Genomic DNA, 21,265 nt, shown 5'->3' on the forward strand with positions numbered 1-21,265 from the left:
ATACAGTATTAACTATAGTCATCATACTGCATATTAGATACCTAGAACCTTTTCATCTCATAAGTAAAAGTTTTTACCCTTTGACCATCTCCCCATTTCCACCATCTTCCAGCCCCTTGTAACCACTGTTCTACTCTATACTTCTATAAATTTGACTTTTTAAAAAAGATTCCACATATGTGAGATCACACAGTATTTGTCTCTCTGTGCCTGACTTCTTTAACTTAGCACAATGTCCTCCAGATTTATCCATGTTGTCAGAAGTAGCAGAATTTCCTCCTTTTCTTATGGTTGAATAATATTTATCTGCGTCTGTGTGTATCACATTTTCTTTATCCATTCATCCACCAGTGGACATTTAGGTTGATTCCATATCTCGGCTATTGTGAATAATGTTTTAATGAACGTGGGAGTGCAGATATCTCTTCAATATATTGATTTTATTTCTTTTGGATATATACCCATAAGTAGAATTGCTGGATTGCATAGTAGTTCTGTTTTTAAATTTTTGAGGACTCTCTATACTATTTTCCATATTTGCTGTACCAGTTTACATTTCTATCAGCTGTGTGCAAGGGTTCCCTTTTATCTACATCCTTACCAACATTAGTCTCTTCTCTTTTTGATAATAGCCATCTTAATAAGTGTGAGGTAATATTTTGGTACTGATTTGCATTTTCCTGATGATTAGCGATGTTTAACTTTTCATATACCTGTTGGCTATTTTATGCTTTCTTTGGAAAAAATGTCTATTCAGGTCCTTTTCCTATTTTTTATTTAGGTTATTATTATTATTATTACTATTAAGTTGTATGTCTGCTGGTCATTTTAATCTTTACTGATAGGGCATTAAAAAATCACTGTCATGAGTGGTAAAAAAGTGTAATCTATAAAATCATGCAAAAAGTTTTCCAGATAATGTTATTTCAATATCCCTTCCACACATATTCTTCATAAGTTAACCAGGTTTAAAAATTGGAGGGAAAGGAGTTTCAGATGGGGAAAAAGAGAGTATGAAACTTTAGTATCTGTAAGGTATTTGATATAACTGGACGACTTAGAGTTCGAGGGTATCTAAAACCTGAACAAGTAGAGAGAGGCCAAATCATGAAATGTCTTGCAGGCCATGTTAGAGAAATTTGGAAATTTTCTTCAGGGAAACTGTTGGAGGGTTTTAGAGATGGGCAATAATCATGAGTTTCAGAAAGATCATTCTGGCAGCAGTATAGAAAATGGATTGATGACAGGGCCAACTGAGAGGCCATTGCAGCAATGTCAATGAAACTTGAGGTCGTGGTAGAGGGGATAGAGAGCAGTGGGTGGATCATAGAGAAATTTAGAAGGTAGAACCAAAGAGACTTGGTGATTTAGTGGATGTTTGTGTATGGAAACGGTTTAGTCAATGGAGTGTGAGAGAAAATGAGGAGTTGTGAATGACTTCCAGGAAAAGCTGAACGAGTCATTGCATCTTAATGAAAACTCTGTCTAGAAGCATTAAAATTAAGTATTAGTCAATGATGAGCAGGTACTATCTGTGTCAGAAAATAACAAAAATAAATTAGTATTTGCTAATGAATTTATAGAGATATCATAATCATAATTATCATCAAATAATTATATGTAATATGCTTTATAATTTATCAGAGCTATAATTAACATTACTGCAATTGATCCTGTGATATTTTCAATGTAACAAATCAGAAAACCAAATTACAGGTTAAATGCATCCTCAAGGTCTCTTAGTTGGAAACTAGAGCACAATCCTAAAAGTCTAACATTCTAACACCAAGGTTCTGTTTGGTGGCATTCTCATCATTATAATTACCATCAATGATCAGTCTATTGAAAGTTTCCTTGTGCTAGAGACTCTGATCAGCAATATTTGCATCATTTCATCCTTACAATTAACCTAATGAAGTTTGTATTATTGTCTCTATTTTACAAATGAAGAAACTGAGATTCAGAGATTTTAAGTATGTCTTAAAATTTTAAGTATTAAGGTCACATAGCTATTAGATGGAAGAACTGATATCTGATTTCCAAAGTCCAATGCCACAAACAGTATATACAACTCATGCCAACCTACTCCAAATACCATCTATTAAGTATACTGTCATCATAGTTAATTGATAAATAGTATATAAGTGAGTGATATATTTACTGAATTCATTGTTTGGTTGTTAATTTGGGTTTTTGGTACACATTAACTGTAGGCCTTCATATAATCAATCATATGGAAAATGTGGTAATTAATTCCAATTGTTAAGGCCAAATAACTTATTTTGCTTTGATCTAGAAACTTGAATCATTATAAACATTCTCTGCATCTGTAACATGTAACTGTAAGATAATTACACTAGTTAGGATAAGCCAGGTTATGTTGTTATAACCAGCAATCTCCAAATCTCAGTGGCTTCAAATGATAAAGGTTTCTTTTTCATTCATATTACATATTCATTACAGGTCAGTGGGCAGTTCTGCTCCATGTTGTTCTGACTCAGTGATTAGGTTCCCACATCAGGAATGCTGTTGGTAACCACAGCTGGGGAGAGGGAGAGAACTGGAGGATCAGACACCAATCCTTAAATTTCAGGCAGAAGTGACGTATGTCACATCCACTCACATTTTATTTGCCAAAATATGCCATATTTTCTTGCCCAATTTTAAAGAGCAGAGAAATACAACCCTACCATGTGGTGGGACAGAGGAGAATTAGAAATAAGTCTACTCTAGAAATTCATAGCAATCTCAGATGTTAATCAATTTCACAATGGAATCATTTCCAAGATCAAATAAGTTGTGAAAACATTGAGTTAAACAAAGTTAAAGAAATTTCCTGACTATAATTCTTCTCTGGGCTCTACTATATTAGTAAGCATTATTAATATCAAAGAAAGAGACTACTATCATGGAATCCTTTTTAAAAAAAAAATATTCAAAGACCATCTGCAAAGACTCATGTTCTGAAGAAAACACTTTAAGAAACAGTACCATAAGACCTTTCTTATTAGAACTTGTTTGTGGAAAGATGAAAGGAAAGAAGAATGGAAGGAAAGGATGAAGGAAGGGAGGAAAGAAAAAGGCTACAGCAGTACAAATTTATGGATGGTTTTGAGATTAAGAGTTATACAGAAAAGTCATCCATAGTAGCTAGTCCCAACCAAAAATAACATTTTCTAATCCCTTGTTCATGACACTGTTAATTTATTATTTATTGAATCATATATTATGCTAGGTGCTGTACTTGTGTTAACTCATTCCACTTCACAATAACATTATAAAACACAGATTATTATCATCTCATAGATGGAGAAATTAAAACTTAGAGTGGAAAATTACATATTGTGTCTCCTATGTTGAAATTGTAACCCCCAAGGTGATGAAATTAGGAGAGCGGGTCTTTGGGAGGTGAATAGGTCATGAGGGCAGGACCCTCATGAATGGGATTGATGACCTTAGAGACCCGAGAGAGCCAGCTTGCCCCATCTTCTGTGTAAGGACACAGAAGTCCCAGAATCCGGACCATGCTGTCACCTTCCTTTTGGACTTCCCAGCCTCCAGAACTGTGAGAAATAAATTTCTCTTGTTATAAGCCACCCAGTCTCTGGTATTTTGTTAGAGCTACCTGAATGAAACCTGAAATAAGACACATAATAATTGCCACATAGATAGTAAACTGAGTTACAGACCAGATGAGGAAGCAAAATCACGTCCATCTCCAAATGAAAGGATTAAGTGCTCCTGTGAGATGTGCAAACAAGAAACTGTGGTTCGTCAAAAGATGGAAAGATTCCTTTTCAGTTGGTTATCCTTTCATGGACCTTGAGGTATGTGAAAAGAGTGATGTTTGGGTACCTGAGTGGAAAGCATTAAATGTCATATTGTTTGGATTGTCTTCTGGAGGTAATAGTGAGCCACTGAAGATTTGTGAGGTGGGAGTAACAATTGGACAATTATAGCAAGACTGATAATTTGAAGTGCAGGGAAGACTTTTAGCAATAACCCTCTCAATATACAAATGGGGAAAATAATGCCCCCAAATTTCAGGCTTCACATCTAGGGCTTTTATTATTGTCACGAGCCTTTTCATCTGGGTAGCTGAGTTGGCTGGCTGACTTGCCTCCATTAGGTCACAGAATGAGCTTAAGTATTGCCAGCCTTTCATCCCAAATTAAATGAGCCTTAATGAGGTATTAAGAGCTGGCAGAAGAGGGGACTACTTTGCACCTAGGGGGATCAAGTGTAGGTGATAGCAGGATCATGCCAGAGTCCGTCTGACATCCAAGGTCGGGATCATCCATTGGCTGAATATCCCTGGGGTTGTGCAGAAGCCCGGTCCATAGCCACTGACCATAGATCTACTGTAGTGCTATGTTAAAACTGGCATTGTCAAGATAGGCAGTATAAATCTCCAAAGAAGGGAAAAAGTTTGGTAATACATGGCTTAATAGTTGTTGATATTGTGGGTGTGGTAATACAGATGTCGCTCTGGAGTTGATAAAAGACACTGATTTTGACCATACAAAGATGGAGTAGCCTTGTCTGTTGACAGAACCATTTCTGTTTCTTTGGTCGCTTTCTTAGCAAATGACCCCCCTACCTCCCAGTTGAATAAGCCAGAAATCTAGGTATCATATTTGACATCTTTCTCTCCATTGCCCCGATACCCAGTCAGTACCAAGCCCTTCTATATTTTGAATACGCATATGTCCTATCCTCTCTGCCATGACCTTAAACAGGCCACCATCATATCTAAATTATTGAAACAGCTTTTTCTGTTTCTCCTTTCTCAAGTCTTGCCCTTCTTAATCCATTCTTCACACTACAGCCAAAGAAATGGAGAAAGCAAGACTCTTGGAAATGATTTTTATTTTTTAGAGCAAAAAATGCTTTCAATTAGAGAATAGATTATTTTGTTTTATTTTCCAGCTTCCCTACAGAAGAACAGTGATTTCACAAGAAGTAAAAATGATATGATCATGACCACAGACTTAGCACTTTTTTTCCAACCAGGAATCACAGACAAGGATTTCACAGAATCAACTAAACCATTATTTGTTCAACTTGCTAAAACCTGAGTCAACAGCTCTTTAAGATCTCAGACTCTGGGATTCTCAGTTTAAGTAAGACCTTTGCAAGAACTAGTGCTTTCAGAGGTTTTACCAAAAGAGAAATTTCATTATTTAGCTACTTGGGATATGGACTCAGCTTTCTATTAACATAGATATGTGTGTTGAGAAAAGTGTACCTAGGTCGTAGGTGGAAGATAACAAGATCCTAGTCAGATAAAATCTTCTGAATTTTGAAGTTATCTTTTTTAGTCTTCTGATGGTGAGAGGAGAAGCAGCTAATAATTATTAGCTGTGTTTTTTTTTTTTTTTTTTTTTTTTTTTTTTTTGATGGAGTCTCGCTCTGTCGCCCAGGCTGGAGTGCAGTGACGTGATCTCTGCTCACTGCAAGCTCTGCCTCCTGGGTTCACATCATTCTCCTGCCTCAGCCTCCCAAGTAGCTGGGACTTTAGGTGCCCACCACCACGCCTGGCTAGCTTTTTGTATTTTTAGTAGAGACGGGGTTTCACTGTGTTAGCCAGGATAGTCTCCATCTCCGGCCCTCGTGATCCGCCCGTCTTGGCCTCCCAAAGTGCTGGGATTACAGGCGTGAGCCACTGCGCGGTGGCTCACACCTGGCTTATTAGCTGTTTATTGTAACAAGTGGGATACACATTATCACATTAGCTCTATGAAGTAGTTACAATCATCAACACTATTTTACAAAGAAGGATGCTTTAAAAAACTTGCTTAAGAGTTTAGATCTGGTAAGTAACAGCCAGGTAACAGCATCTAGATCTGGTAACAGCTAGGTAACAGCAACGGCCAGGATTCAAACTCAGGACATAAGAACTTGCCTACTTAAGTGTGATATCCCATTGCTTTGACATTCATGTTAATTTCAATATTAAAAAACACCCTTGTGAGATGGGTCTTCCCATTCTAGAGATATGGTTATTGAGGTTCAAAAAGTTTTGTTGTTGTTGTGTTTTTTTTTTTTTTTTTTTTAGAGACAGGATTTCACCATCACCCAGGCTGGAGTACTGTCATGGCTCATTGTAACCTTGAACTCCTGGGCTCAAGTGTGCCATTGTGCATGGGCAATTTTTAAATTTTCTGTAGAGATGGGGGTCTTGCTATGTTGCCCAGGCTGGTCTTGAACCCCTGACCTCAAGTGATCTGCCTGTGTTGGCCTCCCAAAGTGCTGGGGTTACTGCTGTTGGCCACCAGGCTTTGCCCCTACTCAAAAAGTTTAAAACTTGCCTATGTCACTCAGTAAGTAGCAAGGCTGAGATTAAAACTCCTTCTTGGCAACTTTCAAAGTCCGTGAGTTTTCCATAATGTCTTCCAAGAGGGCATCTGTTTTTATCATCTCACAGATGCGTTGACGGTATTCAGGAGTGACTGGATAGCTGGCAATAATCATAAAACCACATTTTCAAAACTTTACTGTGTAACCCTATGTGCTTAGCAAATATTGTAAAAATGAGGTTCTGACCAATAAAATGTCAGGAAAGTTAGTATAAATTGGTCAAGAGGGTGACAGTCACTCCAGAATTTGATTTGACCATACTTACCATATCAGATTCTCGTTCAGTCCTCAGCAAAATGAAGGGCTCCATTTTCACTCTGTTTCTATTCTCTGTCCTATTTGCCATCTCAGAAGTGAGGAGCAAGGAGTCTGTGAGACTCTGTGGGGCAGAATATATACGGACAGTCATCTACATCTGTGCCAGCTCTAGGTGGAGAAGGCATCTGGAGGGGATCCCTCAAGCTCAGCAAGGTAACAGTAACTCATGTGTCTCCTTTATTTTCCTTTCACGTGTCTCTTAGTTTTTCAAGCTGTGTTTTAAACCATTATTTTATTAAGTGTTTCTCTAAGTACTGTTGAGGTATTTTTTATGTCAATTTAAGGGATTAATTATCAAAATATACTGAATTTGGCTTGGGGAGGTGATGAGCATGCTACCTTTCAGAAAATAAGGACTTCCTTTTTTAGTCCCCTGCTTGAAATCATTTGATTGCATGACCACTTCAATGAGCTCAGCATCTGTGGAAGGTACTATGGAGGCTACAGCAAAGCATGTGATTTCAAGGAGCATGTTGAAGTAGCAAGACTTTCACACATGAGTAATTATATAGTATAATAAGTTAGAATTCAGGCAGTTGTTAAATATGGATGCAAGGAAAGAAGCTGACCTTAATTGAGCACGTTTAAGTCCCAGGAAGTTACATGTGCAACATTTCATTCAGCTTTCTGATAAGGATCCTGTGAAGCAAGCAAAATTACCACCATTTATCATTTTACCAAGAAGAAAATTCTTTCTCTCAGCTAGTGAAAATGTGGCTAGGTAGCAAACTGGGTCTATCTGGCTTCAAGAGCCAAGGTCTTTACTAATTCCATACTGAGTCTCAGGTGGGAAAGAGAAGGTGGTGGGCTTTTGTAGTAAGTGACAGCATCATGGAGGTGGTGGTTGTTGACAGAGGCCCTGAAGGATTTGGGGATTATGAAAGGTGGTGGGGAAGCAGGGTGGGAATTCTAGTAGTAGGAATTGCCTGATCAGGATTTTGAAGGTAGAAATGAGCCAAATGTCTTTCAGAAACGGGGAAGTGACTGACTTCACTCTATTTCTTTATTATTCAATTCAACTAACTTAAAAGTTTGATTGAAATTCTTTCTGTTAATTATATATTAAAGTATGAGGTAGAATTTATTTAAAATCCTATTTTTAAATTTTTACTTATTTATTTGATTAGAGACAGAGTCTTGCTCGCTCACCCAGGCTGGCACAACTATACCTCACTGAAGCCTTAAATCCCTGTATTCAAGTGACCCTCCCACCTCAGCCTCCTGAGTAGGTAGGACTACAGGTGTGTGCCACCACATCTGGCTAATTTTAAAATCTTTTGTAGAGATGGGGTCTTGCAATGTTGCCCAGGCTGGTCTCAAACTCCTGGCCTCAAGCAGTCTTCCGTCTTGGCCTCCCAAAGCACTGGGATTACAGGCATAAGGCACTGGGCATGGCTGAAAATCCTATTTTAAAAATTATTTTTTTAATTGATAAAAATTATATATATTTATTGTGTACAACATATTGTTTTGAAATGTGTATACATACAATATACATGTATGTATAGCTAAATCAAGCTAATTAACATATGCATTACCTCACATACTTATGTTTTTGTGATGAGGATACTTAAAATCTACTCTTTTAGCAATTTCAGGAATACAATGCATTGTTATTAACTATAGTCACCATGTTGTACAATAGACTTCTTGAACTTATTCCTCCTAACTGAAATTCTGTACTGTTGACCATCTCTTCCCCCACCATCCCCCTTACCCTCTGATAACCATCATTCTCCGCCATACATTTTTGAGTTTGACGTTTTTAGATTCCACATATAAGTGAGATCATGTGGTGTTTGTCTTTCTGTGCTTTGCTTAAGAGTCTATTTTAATAATTGATTGTATTTGCTATGTTTTATTCTAAAAAGTTAAAAAGGAAGCATGTTGTGACCATATATATGATTGTTAAGGTTTCAGTTTAATTTAAAATGATGTTGGTAATGAAAACATTTTAGAAAATGTCCTAAACTGTTCATATTTGGGCTATTGTATTGAAAAAGCATGCATTTTCCATTTTCACTACCACTTTAATATTGAGGTTCGTATGACTAGATGCTAACAAAAATTATATGGGTTTTTAACCTTAAGAGAGTAAGCATAATTTACAGGATTTACAACAATCTCCGGAATAACCAAAGTGCATTATAAAAAATACATTTGGGATATCTCTGAAACACATAGGGCAGTGGAATGGATGTCTGTGAGGCTAGCTCTGTTGGACATCACTGAAATCATACTACTACTTATTAAATCTCAGATTTTCAGGGTGTTTTCCCATGCATTATTTATCTGATCAATTCTGGTTTACCAACCAGCATCCATTCACTTAATTTTTCATGGTGCCTGCTGGTGTGCTAAGGCACTGACAAGTCATTTGAACTAAATAAAAGTGAGAGAAGCTTATATGTGAACTTTGGAAACAACACTTAGGCAAAAACTGAATTTCACTTTTTATTTTCAGATATAGAGGTTTAAGTCTCCATTTCCTTCTTTACTGATCAAGATTGCAGGGCATACACAAGGTTGTTTTTTTGTTTATGTGTTTTTTGTTTATAGCACATAACTAATAACTTTGGAAGTTGCTGGTCATCCAGCAGAGGTAGCGAGTAGTCCTGTCCTGACCAGGACTTGAGAAGTCAAGTCCTGACCAGCTGAGAGACACTGGCTGTCACTCCTCCTCTTTGCGCTCAAGTTTCTGCCTCCGTAAAATGAGGAGAGTGGAGATGACTGTGCTCTCCCCAAAATGTCTAATCTCTCTGAAACCAGACCAACATTTAAAAAAGTTATGTGTGGGATTCTATTTCATTTCAGGGATCCAGTTCATTTCCCCAACAGTGTAATGTGGTTGCTGCCTTCTTTGTAGGAGCTGTCTAAGGATGTATTATTTTTTTCTCTTCCATACAGCTGAGATAGGAAACTCCTTCCAGCTCCCAAATAAACGTGAGTTTTCTGAGGAAAATCCAGCTCAAGACCTTCCGAAGGTGGATGCCTCAGGCGAAGACCGTCTTTGGGGTGGACAGACGCCTACTGAAGAGCTTTGGAAGTCAAAGAAGCATTCAGTGATGTCAAGACAAGATTTACAAACTTTGTGTTGCACTGATGGCTGCTCCATGACTGATTTGAGTGCTCTTTGCTAAGACAAGAGCAAATACCCAATGGGTGGCAGTGCTTTATCACATGTTTAATTACAGTGTTTTACTCCCTGGTAGAACACTAATATTGTGTTATTAAAATGATAGCTTTTGGGTAGGCAAAACTTCTTTTCTAAAAGGTATAGCTGAGTGGTTGAAACCACAGTGATCTATATTTTCTCCCTTTGCCAAGGTTAGTGAACTGTTCTTTTCAAATTCTACTAATGCTTTGAAATTTCAAATGCTGTGCAAAATTGCAATAAAAATGCTATACATCAAGCTCACTGTGCTGTTTTCTTTTTAAAAAATTGTAAACAACTTTTAAACAGTAAACAGAAAATGCTGGTGATTGGAAAATCTAAAAATATACATAAAAAATAAACATCAACTATTATCTCATCATCCAGAAATAACTATTCATTCTTAATGTTTGAGTTACTGTGTATTGTTACTGAAAACTTAAACATTGATTCATAGTGTAAACCAAAAAGTATCTGAGACAGCTCTCAATCAATTTAGAAGTTTATGTTCCCAAGGTTAAGGATGTGCACCCAGGATACAGGTCTGTGCCTTTCTCCAAAGATGACTTTGAGGGCTTCAATATTTAAAGGGGAAAGGGTGGATATTGGGAAAGAGGAATAACTGGTTTTTTTTGAGACGGAGTCTTGCTCTGTCACCAGGCTGGAGTGCAGTGGCGCAATCTCGACTCACTGCAACCTCCACCTCCCAGGTTCAAGTGATTCTCCTGCCCCAGCCTCTCAGGTAGCTGGGACTACAGGAGAGCACCACCACACCCAGCTAATTTTTGCATTTTTAGTACAGACGGGGTTTCACCATAACGGCCAGGATGGTGTAGATCTCTTGACTTCGTGATCAGCCTGCCTCTGCCTCCCAAAGTGCTGGGATTATAGGTGTGAGCCACCGCGCCTGGCCAAGGAATACTTTTTAAAAAGTGTGGGTAGGTGAGAAGCAAAGGGTTGTATTCTTTTGAGCCTTTGATCAACCATTCACATGTGATAGGGAAGTAGAGAAATAGTCACTTGTGCATCAGTCCAGCTCAGTGAATCTGCATTTTTACATAAGATAAATATAGGAGAGAGGAAGCAATCAGACATGCATTTGTCTCAGGTGAGCAGAGGGATGACTTTTAGTTCTGTTCTTTGTCCCACACCTGTAAAGATAAGCTATCAATTTACATTGTTGGAGTGAAATCTGACAGAACTGTTTTAGGGTAAAGATCTTGGGGCCCACAAAACTTTCCTAGTGGGCAAATTGTGAGGGAGATATGTAGCTTGTTCAATCTTTACAGTTATCTTAGGAATAAAATGGGAGGCAGGATTGCCTGATGTAGTTGCCAGCTTGACTTTTCCCTTTGGCTAAGTGATTTTCGAGTCCTAAGATTTATTTTCCTTTCACAACAGTCAAATATGAGAATCTAAACAAAGTGCTTTTCTCAAAGGATCTTACAGTGCTCAATACATGTTTCCTAATACTCATGTAGTCCTTCAGCGTTATATGTGAGAATAGCTGGGGGCATATATGTATTCACCAGGTCCCATAAACAGCTGAAACCCAGAGTATGTTAAGTAATAAGCTTCTTCCTGTAGTATGAGCCACCTTGGTTTTGCCTTTCTACTGCATTCTATTCTCATTCTGGAATTTGTGAAACAAAGACCCAGATAACCAAGTCATTGTTAAGCAATTGGATGTCTTCCCAGATAAAATGACAAAAGACAGAGTAAGGATATCACAAAACAATGCTTTTATTTCTAACTCTGACAGCGAACTCCCCCAGTGAGATGTAACAAGAGTTAGAATCTCTGTTCATCTAAGTGCCGCTCTTATTGATACAATAGTCCATATTGGAAATCCATCTACTAAAAACTGGGCACTTAAATTGTGTCAAGGCATTATGAATGGAATTTAAACACTTTCCTTCACACATTTGTTGCAGCAAACGTATGAGGGTGTGAAAGTACTTTGCTACCATTTTGCAGATGAGGAAACTGAGGCTCAGTAGAAGTAAGTAAATGTGCCCTAAGACACACAAGTTAGTGGATGGTGTTACTGGATCCAAACTTAGGCTGCTTAGTGATTCAAGACAGTTATGCCAATCTGTACTAGTAGTCAAAATATTCTTTACTACCAGGCACTCTGACTTTTAAAAGCAAGTCAGTTTCACTGAAGAATATCCTTGATGAAGCAGTAAAAATTACATTAATCTCAACCCTTGAGTACATGTCTTTTCAATATTCTGGGTGATGTAATGGGAAGACTGGATGAGGCATTTCTGCAGCATACTGAAGTATGATGGTTGTCTCAAGGATAAGCATTTATGTATTTAAATTGCAAACTTAAAATTTATGTAATTAAATTGTGAGCTGCTTTTTCCACGAAGCACTGTCTTTTTCTTTTTCTTTTTTTTTTAAAGAAAGAGTGAAAATTTAGTTATTCAGATTTTGGGATTTGAAATGAAATAAGATATGAAAAGTGAATGAAGTGAAACTTTCACTTCAAGGAAAACAACTGACAGTATTTGTTGCTGATGATCAAATTTAAGCTTTCGAGAAATTTTGGGAAACTCATCCCCTACCATCAGCATCAGTGATGATATTAATGAATTTGATTTTTTGACATTGTGTGTCAACGTTTGGAAGATATGCATAACTTAGCAAACCAATATTTTCCAAATGATCAATGCATGATATTATAAAATAATGAATGGGTAAAATATCCACTCAAAGAGCAAAATAAAAATTTTAATCTAACAGTACAAATGATTCATTGATATGACTTCAGATTTACATGGCAATCTAACTATAATAAATAACTGCTTGTTGAGTTTGGGGATATATCAAAAAAAAATTTTTAAACTATCTGAAAACATTATTAAAATAATCTTCCCTTTCCAAGTAAATATCTATATGAGGCGGATTTCCTTCATGTATGTCAACCAATACCACACACAGCAACAGATCAAATGCAGAAACTGGTATGAGAATCAAGCCGTCTTTACTAAGCCAGCCATTAGAGATTTACAAAAATCTGAAACAATGCAAGTCTTCTTACCATTTTTTTTTTTTTTTTTGGTGAAATATAAGTAGTTTGTTGTTGTTGTTGCTGTTTTTTGGAGATGGAGTCTCACTTGTTGCCCAGGCTGGAGTGCAGTGGCATGACCTCAGCTCACTGCAACGGGGTTCAAGTGATTCTCTTGCCTCAGCCTCCCTAGTAGCTGGGATTACATGCATGTGCCACAAGGCCTGGCTAATTTTTGTATTTTTAGCAGGGATGGCGTTTAACCATGTTGGCCAGGCTGGTCTTGAACTCCTGATCTCAAGTGATCTGCCCATGTTGGCCTCCCAAAGTGCTGGTATTGCAGGCATGAGCCATCGTGCCTGGCCAAGTTTTTATAAAATATGTTATTTGTGTTAACATGGTGGATTTATTATTTTTAAATGGATTAATAAATTTAAATTTCTCAGTTTTAAATTTCAATGCAGTAAATATTCATAGATTCAACTCACATAAACAAAAGTTCTTTGAAGTTCTTAATAATTTTTTAAGAGTGCAAAGGAGTTCTGAGACTAAAACATTTGAGGACTGCTATTCTATAATACGTATTGCCACTTTTTTTATTACATCAGTAGATATTCAGATTGTTTTCAGTATTTGCCATTACAAATAAAGATGCAATAAACAACTTTCTTCATATATCCTGATGTACTGACCCTTATTTCTGTGTCAGTACGTAGCTTACCAGGTTGCTGGGGAAAGTAGTAAATATATATTTGCATTATATTTTTGTTATGTATTTACTATAGTCTTACTTATATTTATTAGTTATTATAAATGTATTTATGTAATTTAAGTACATGGAGAAACAAAGAAGAAAAATGGAACCTCATCTCTCAATAAATCCTGTAACGACTTTTTTTGCAGGGAAAAAAAGGAGAATATATGCATAAGGTTAGGAAATGCAGTCCACAGAAGCATAAAATAAATCAAAAGCCTCGCTCTCCTTTATTTGGTTCTAAAGTAATAATATAACCCTTATTAAGAGTTTCTTATAACTTCTGCCAGAAATAAAAATCATATTTATAATGAATTCATGTGGTGTAACTGCAAATACAGCTAGGCAGGTTTATCTATCTATCTATCTATCTATCTATCTATCTATCTATCTATCTATCATCTATTTTTGTAATTTATCTAATGGATCTATCTCTATAGCATAAACTTTTAACTGTCCACCGAAAATTTCTTCTTCTCTTCCTCTTCGGCACACAGCTAAACTACATTTCTCAGCCTCCTTTGTGTTTATGTTTGGTCATGTGACTGAGTTCCAGCCTACTAAATGTGAGTAGTAGTGATATGTGCCACTTCCAAGACAAGTCCATAAAATCCCCCACCCTCTCGCTTAACTTAACAAGCAATAACTTTTGAGTTGTTTTATATTTAAGTCTATTTTTAAGGTAGTAAACCTACTCTAATACAGTATTTACTGAGTCTATCATCCTATTTTACACCAAAATGGATTACACACAGTGTCCTACATCTCATTGTTGTTGTTTTATTTAATATATCTTCATATATTTCAATAACATCTCAATATATGTACTTTAAATTTAAACATATAACAAGAGATGACCATCTAAAAATTGTGCATTAATTCATATTTCCACTAGAAATTTATGAGAGAGCCTGTATTCTCACCTGTCTATGGTGTCATTACACTTGCAAAAATTTGGTGAAATTAGGGGAAATATTAAACATAATTTTTGGATTGAATTGCATTCACTTGACCATGGAGTGATCACCTTTTGTATTTATCGACCACTTGTATTTTCTCTTGTGTAAATTAATCTGTCCATATGATTTGCCCATTTTTCTATGTATTTTTCTAATCAAATTTCAAAGCTTTTTATATTAAGAATACTAACTTTTTGACTGCTCTCCAGATAAAATATTTTCTCCTAGTCTTTTATGTTTTTACTTCATTTAGGATATCCTTTGACATACGATGTCTGTCTTTTTCTTTTACAGTTTCTGAATTTCCTGCTTTGCTTAGGAAGATCTCCCTTTCTGTGAGGTTGCACAAGAATTCTCCTAAGTTTTATTCTAATAATTTTGTGGTTTATCCTTTGAATTTATACCTAATTCATCCTACATTTGTTTTCGTATAGCATGAAGTGGTTAATTTTAATTTTCTCCAGATGGATAGCAAATTTTTCCTGCATCATTTATTAAATGAATTGTCTTTCTCCTGTAAAAATTTCACATCACTTTAGTCATATGTTGTTTCCATTATACTTTGAACTATTATAGACTGTTTATTCTGTTCACTGATCTATTTACCCTGGGTTAACCCTATCCTATTTTGACTGTGGTAGCTTTGTGGTAAATTCTAATATCTAGTAAGAAATGTTGCCCATCTCTATAGCTTTTCTATAAATAATTTTTATGACTATTATGAGATATACACTTCCATATGAATTTGTTATTCTATACTAAAAATATCTCATTGGAATTATGATTTGAATTGCATTACATGCATACAAATGTAGGAAACATTTACATTCTAGGATGTTAAGAATTTCTATTTAGAATATATTACTATAATAACATAGTTTATTTTAAATATTTAAATAATTTTATTTATATAGGTATTATACATTTTAATTTAAACTTATGCCGGAATTTTTTGCCACTATGAATGAGAAATTTCTTCCATGTTCATTTCTAATTACTTGTTGCAGTGCAAAGAAAAATCTTGATTTTTAAAACATTATCTCCAAGCACCTTGTCAAGTAATTTTATTAAATTTAATAGCTGCTTGACTAGCTCATTTTGGATTTTTGAGGTATGCAATATTATAATCTACAATGAAAAGATACTTCCATCTCTTCTTTTGCAGGATTTAAGCTGATTGTTTCATATTCTTGACTTATTACCTTACTCATTATTCAGTAATTATTTATTGAGAGAGTAATGTGCCACGCATGGTTCTAGGTAGTAAGGATACAGCTGTGAATAGAACAGAAAAAGTGCATATTCTAATGGATGGCACATGTAAACAGGAGTAATATTAGATTATAATTGATGCTGAGAAGAAAATAAACCATGGAAGGGGGATAGGAAAGCTTGGGTGGGGGGATAAAGGGAAATGAGTTTTAAGCAGGGTGGTCAGGGAAGGCCTCTCAGGGAAGGTGACCACTAAAAAAGTCTAAATCAAGCTTGTCCAATCTGTGGCCCATGGGCTGTATGCAGCCCAGGAGAGTTTTGAATACTGCCCAACACAAATTATAAACTTTCCTAAAATATTATGAGTTTTTTTGTGTTGGTTTTGTTGTTGTTGTTTTGTTTTGTTTTGTTTTTTAGCTTGTCAGCTATCAGTGTTAGTGTATTTTATGTGTGGCCCAAGACAATTCCTCTTGTTCCAATGTGGCCCAGGGAAACCAAAAGATTGGACACCCCTGATCTAAATGATAATAACGGCAGCAGACATCTCTCCCATGTTCCTAATTGTAATGGAAAAGGCGTTAGCATTCACTACTCAGTACAACATTTGTTGGTTGAAATATGAATAAATAAAACAATAAATAATGAATTTATATTATACATGTGTATATAATGTTCAGAATTATCTTAAAAGTATTATTCTATTACGTATTGCTGAAGGACTTATTTTGCTGGAAATTCTTCTAAATTTCATAAAATACACACCTAATTTTATCATATGGTATTTTTCTCTTTAGTAAATGTGAAGAGTTCTGTTGATAAGCTTTCTTATGTTGAAATGTCTCTATATTCTAAGAATAAATTCATTTGATCATAGTATAACATTCTTCTAATACTCAGAAGCATTGCATTTGTTAATATTTTGTTTAGAATTTTCATATCTGTGTTCATAAATAAAACTGATCTCTATATGTTTTGCCAATAAAGATTATTCTAGCTTTATAAAATGAAGGCATTATTTGTTCTTTAAAAATCTGGAAGAAAAAGTTGTAATAATATCTTTAGCCACGTGACTTAAAAAAATTCACTGGAGTATAATACACATACAATCAAGTACATGACTTTTAAATGAACTTGTACTTATTTGTACACAAATGAATTATTAAAATATTTCCAGTTATTAATAATGTATTCTCTTTTTTATATACCACTGCACTTTATTTGTTAATGATTTGTTTAATATACATTTTCATAAACAACATTTATGTTTTTTATAATATCATGTTAATACATTTTAAAAAAACATTTATGCTTTTTCTGTAATATATTGATATCAGGGTTAAGCTAGCTCCATAAAATGAGTTGGAAAGTGGTCCTTCTTTCTTTAATCTCAGAATGTTTAAGATTGATACTATTTCTTCTTTAAATGATTGGGCCTTAATGTACTACTTTCCCAAGTAGTCAAAGTGGTCCCCCAGTTGCATCCACCTCAGCTACCTTCTGAATTCATTTCTTTTGAATGGCATTGTAATATAGATGGTTAGGTTTTGGTCGCTTTTTTTTTTTTAAGCATAAGTTTGACAAATGGCTTTTACTTGTGCTTGTGAATTGGGATGCAAGCAAGCAATTTAACTATATATTTAAAAAAAATTATTGCACCTGTCCTACCAAAGTAAAGTTCTTGTTATATAATACATTTCCTTATAGGAAAAAATAATTATAATTATATAATTAACCAACAACATACAGTTTATTTTCCTTTAGTTTCAAAATGAAATTATGAGTCTTTAAGCTTATTTTTCATAGGAATTTAAAAACTATTTCCCAGCAACCCCTAAACAAATCGGGCTGGATATTCTGTCCTTTTAATAGTTAGATGATTCAGCCTCATCATTGTCTGTGGGAAACTTTTCTGATCACAAATGTAAAGTGAAGCTTAGTGCTTCCCGTACTGGTTATACTGGTTCCTTGCCTTGCTAGGTAGGGAAGTAGCCTGGTGGGTGGGTGGAAAACCACAAGTTTCAAGTTATATCCTGCACTAAAATTAAAAAAAAGTGTACTCAAATTGGCCAGGAAAGAAATTGAGAAGAGATTATAGGAGACTTTAATCAGATACTTAAGATATATGTCTTAATAAACCTTTAGTATGTTTATTCTATATGAACATACTAGAGGAATATGTAAATTCAAATGGGAGCTAACAGGATAAAATAGGTGGCAGTAAACAAAAATGTTCAAAGGAATCAAGAAAGTACTGAAGTGAGAATTAAGACATCTGAATGAAACAAATTTGAAAACAGGTAGACATCAGCCACGAGAAGCTAAATTTGGAGATGTATAGGACTGTATAATAAATATGGACTTGAGAAGAAATTGTCATTCAAAGAAGGCAGCAGCAGACGATTAAAGGTGATAAAAGAAAAACACGTAATCTAGGGTATTACATTAGGGTAGTGAGCAGAAATTGCAAAACTATCTGCTCAATTTTCTAGAGAAGAGTTTCTGCAGGAAAAAATTAGAGGTTGCGAGTAAGCATCTACTGTGGGTCAGATATTCTATGCATACTTTCTCTTTTAGTCGTCGTGACAGGAACATAAGTAGCAATCATAATCATCTTTACCTTTGGGGAAACTAAGGCTCAAGACACTAGCCACCTCAAACCAAAGTCACACACAGCTAGTAAGGGTGGCAGCTAAAGGAGACTTTTGTCAAACTTATGCTTAAAAAAAAAAAAAAAAAAAAGCGACCAAAACCTAACCATCTATATCACAATGCCATTCAAAAGAAATGAATTCAGAAGGTAGCTGAGGTGGATGCAACTGGGGGACCACTTTGACTACTCGGGAAAGTAATACATTAAGGCCGGGCGCGGTGGCTCACGCCTGTAATCCCAGCGCTTTGGGAGGCCGAAGCGGGTGGATCACGCGGTCAGGAGATCAAGACCATCCTGGCTAACAAGGTGAAACCCTGTCTCTACTAAAAATACAAAAAATTAGCCGGCCGTGGTGGCGGGCGCCTGTAGTCCCAGCTACTCGGGAGGCTGAGGCAGGAGAATGGCGGGAACCCGGGAGGCGGAGCTTGCAGTGAGCCGAGATCCCGCCACTGCACTCCAGCCTGGGCGACAGAGAGAGACTACGTCTCAAAAAAAAAAAGGAACACATTAGCGGGGATGAGAACTAGATTGCAGAAGGTGAAGGTGGCATAGAAAGAAGTGGCAGAGAAAATCAGAGGTAATGGGCACAGGCCACTCCTTTATAACAATTTTGGGAGCAAAATGCATAGTAAATTATGAATAACTATTTAATGTTGAGTTTTCTTAATATATTTTTGGGTAATATCTAGAAACACCAGTCAAATGATGGTCCTAACAAAGAGTGTGTTCGTTATCTAGGATGGCTACATTTACAAGCTCTAATTTCTCAACCGTTGTTTTTAAAATCATTCCCGTATACTGGGATAATTCTTAAGAGTTTTTTTTTTTTTTTTTTTTTTAATGAAGGAGTTAAACTAGCACTTAATTTCCCAACATATAATCTGTTGGACTCTGTTGGAAGAACCTCCTATTATGTATTTTCTTTAAAGCCATTTTATTAACAATGACAGCAGATGACAGCACTGACACCTCCATTCAAGATGCTAATGTATTTTTGAGAGAACCCTTACATTTTTTATGATGTCTGAAAACACAAAAGGATCATCTAGGATTTTTTTTTTAATGAAGAAAAGAAGGCATTATTTAATTTTAGTTTTGGAAAAACAGTTCCTATTAATTTTTGGGGGGTGGTTTCTGGCTGATGTTCCCAGAGTTAACTGAATTTTTAGTAATTTGCTATTAGTACTCACTATAGTTGCTGAAGATTCTGCTAATGAATATTTTATAAAGCAGGAGGATGTTAGGTCTCAATCTGGATGACTACCAAGTCTAAATCTCTCACCTTGATGCCGTAGCTCAGCTCCAGCCCCATGTTCTCAGCTGCCGGAGGCTAACCCCATCTTAATATCCCATCATTAACTTAAATTCAACAAGTGAAAAATCAAACTTCATATTTTATTCCTCAAATTCTTCCTGCTGACTTCCTTATTTTTGTTAATAGGCTCATTGAACTAGTGACCCACACTGAAACTTTCTATTGCAACCATAAGAGCTACTGTATTGAGAGCTTTCTATCAGGAATTATGATGGTTTAGCAAACATATGTATTTAATTATCACCAAAATCCTATGAGGTAGGTACCAGTATTATCATTCCTTTGCAATGAAGAAGCTATGGCTTAGTGAGATTAGTAATTTATTTGAGGTCACTTAACTTGTGCTTGGGACAGCAGGACTCAGACCTAAGTCTGCAAACGTTCAGAGCTCGAAACTTTCAACTGCCTTTTCATATCATGTTGGAGTCACTTCTGACTCCTCCTTCCCCTTGCCTACTCATGTAGACCTTGCCCCCATAGTGTCTCATACAACTATCCTCTCCTTTCCATTTCCAGTGCCACTGCCTCTTCCAGCCTCTATTACCTCTCACCTCCCCAAGAGTCTTTCTGTTCTTTTCCAACATATTCATCTTCTTAGAGTGTCCGTTCATTTATACTGTTAGCCTAATGAAAAACCTTTAATGATTACTTATTTTCTTACTCAGATACTCACAACTTCTAATCTTAGTTCTAACCACTTATCTTAATGAACACTGTGTTTTATCCAGCCCAGACTTCCTGTAATCTTCTGCCTGTTGAAATTCTAATCTCTCCTTCACAGTCTAGCTTACATTTTCTTTCCTTTCATGAAGGCTTCCACGATTCCATTAATTGGATAAAGATATTCTGGATTTTTCTTATGACAACATATTTGAGCCTATACTGTGGTCACTTGTGTACTTCTATTTTCACCCCTATATGATCCTGGTTCCTCAGGGGTTGAACTGTGTTTGCTATTATCTGTGCAGCTGGGAGTTATGTAGCACAGTGCAATGAACATAATGATAACGTTAAAAGTAAAAATGATTTTTATTGCTAGGCACTGTCAAGTTATGTGGTCAGTGTCCTCAATACGTCTTCAATCTATTAATAGTAAAGGAAACAAAACAAAAATTCAAAAGTTAGCTCGACCATGAGAATGATCAGAGGAGACAGAGAGAGCAGGAGGCAAGCAATGAATAGAGGAGGACTGAGAGAAAAGGTGAGACTTGAATGTGACCCTGAAAAGTGAAGAAAGTTGCTTAAGTGGGAGGTGGGGTGTTCTGAGGTAGGAAAGCATGAGTGAAGGCTCTGGGGCAGGGATGGGCATGGCTGGTCTGGGAAGAAGGATGGCACTGTAGGAGAAGAAAAAAATACCAGGGAAGTTCAGGGTGTTTCAAAGTAAAAGAATTCCTTCAAATTTATAATGTCATTTCTTTCAAAATTTCTCATGATAAGGTTCTGTGTGAGAATTTCTTTAAAAATTTCTCATAATAAGGTTCTGTGTGATAACTAGCTTCTCCCAAGTTAGTTGCAATGAGTGAGTTT

At 36.0% G+C, this 21,265-nt stretch overlaps 1 protein-coding gene across 1 annotated transcript; it reads left to right on the forward strand.

Moving 5' to 3' along the window:
- The first annotated feature begins 6,597 nt into the window (after positions 1–6,597).
- LOC105498449 (insulin like 5) lies at positions 6,598–10,091 on the forward strand. The gene is made up of 2 exons (XM_011770552.3): positions 6,598–6,831; positions 9,586–10,091. Exons 1-2 carry the CDS (start codon positions 6,657–6,659, stop codon positions 9,816–9,818), a joined length of 408 nt encoding a protein of 135 aa, XP_011768854.1. The 5' UTR covers positions 6,598–6,656; the 3' UTR covers positions 9,819–10,091.
- The last annotated feature ends 11,174 nt before the right edge of the window (positions 10,092–21,265 follow it).

Source organism: Macaca nemestrina, chromosome 1, assembly GCF_043159975.1.
Source record: "Macaca nemestrina isolate mMacNem1 chromosome 1, mMacNem.hap1, whole genome shotgun sequence".
In the NCBI taxonomy this organism is placed as follows: domain Eukaryota; kingdom Metazoa; phylum Chordata; class Mammalia; order Primates; family Cercopithecidae; genus Macaca; species Macaca nemestrina.

Coding starts and splice junctions, on each gene's coding strand:
- LOC105498449 (XM_011770552.3), top strand. CDS start 6,657: ATGAAGGGCTCCATTTTCACTCTGTTTCTATTCTCTGTCCTATTTGCC. Junction 6,832..9,585: donor GATCCCTCAAGCTCAGCAAG/GTAACAGTAACT, acceptor TCTTCCATACAG/CTGAGATAGGAAACTCCTTC.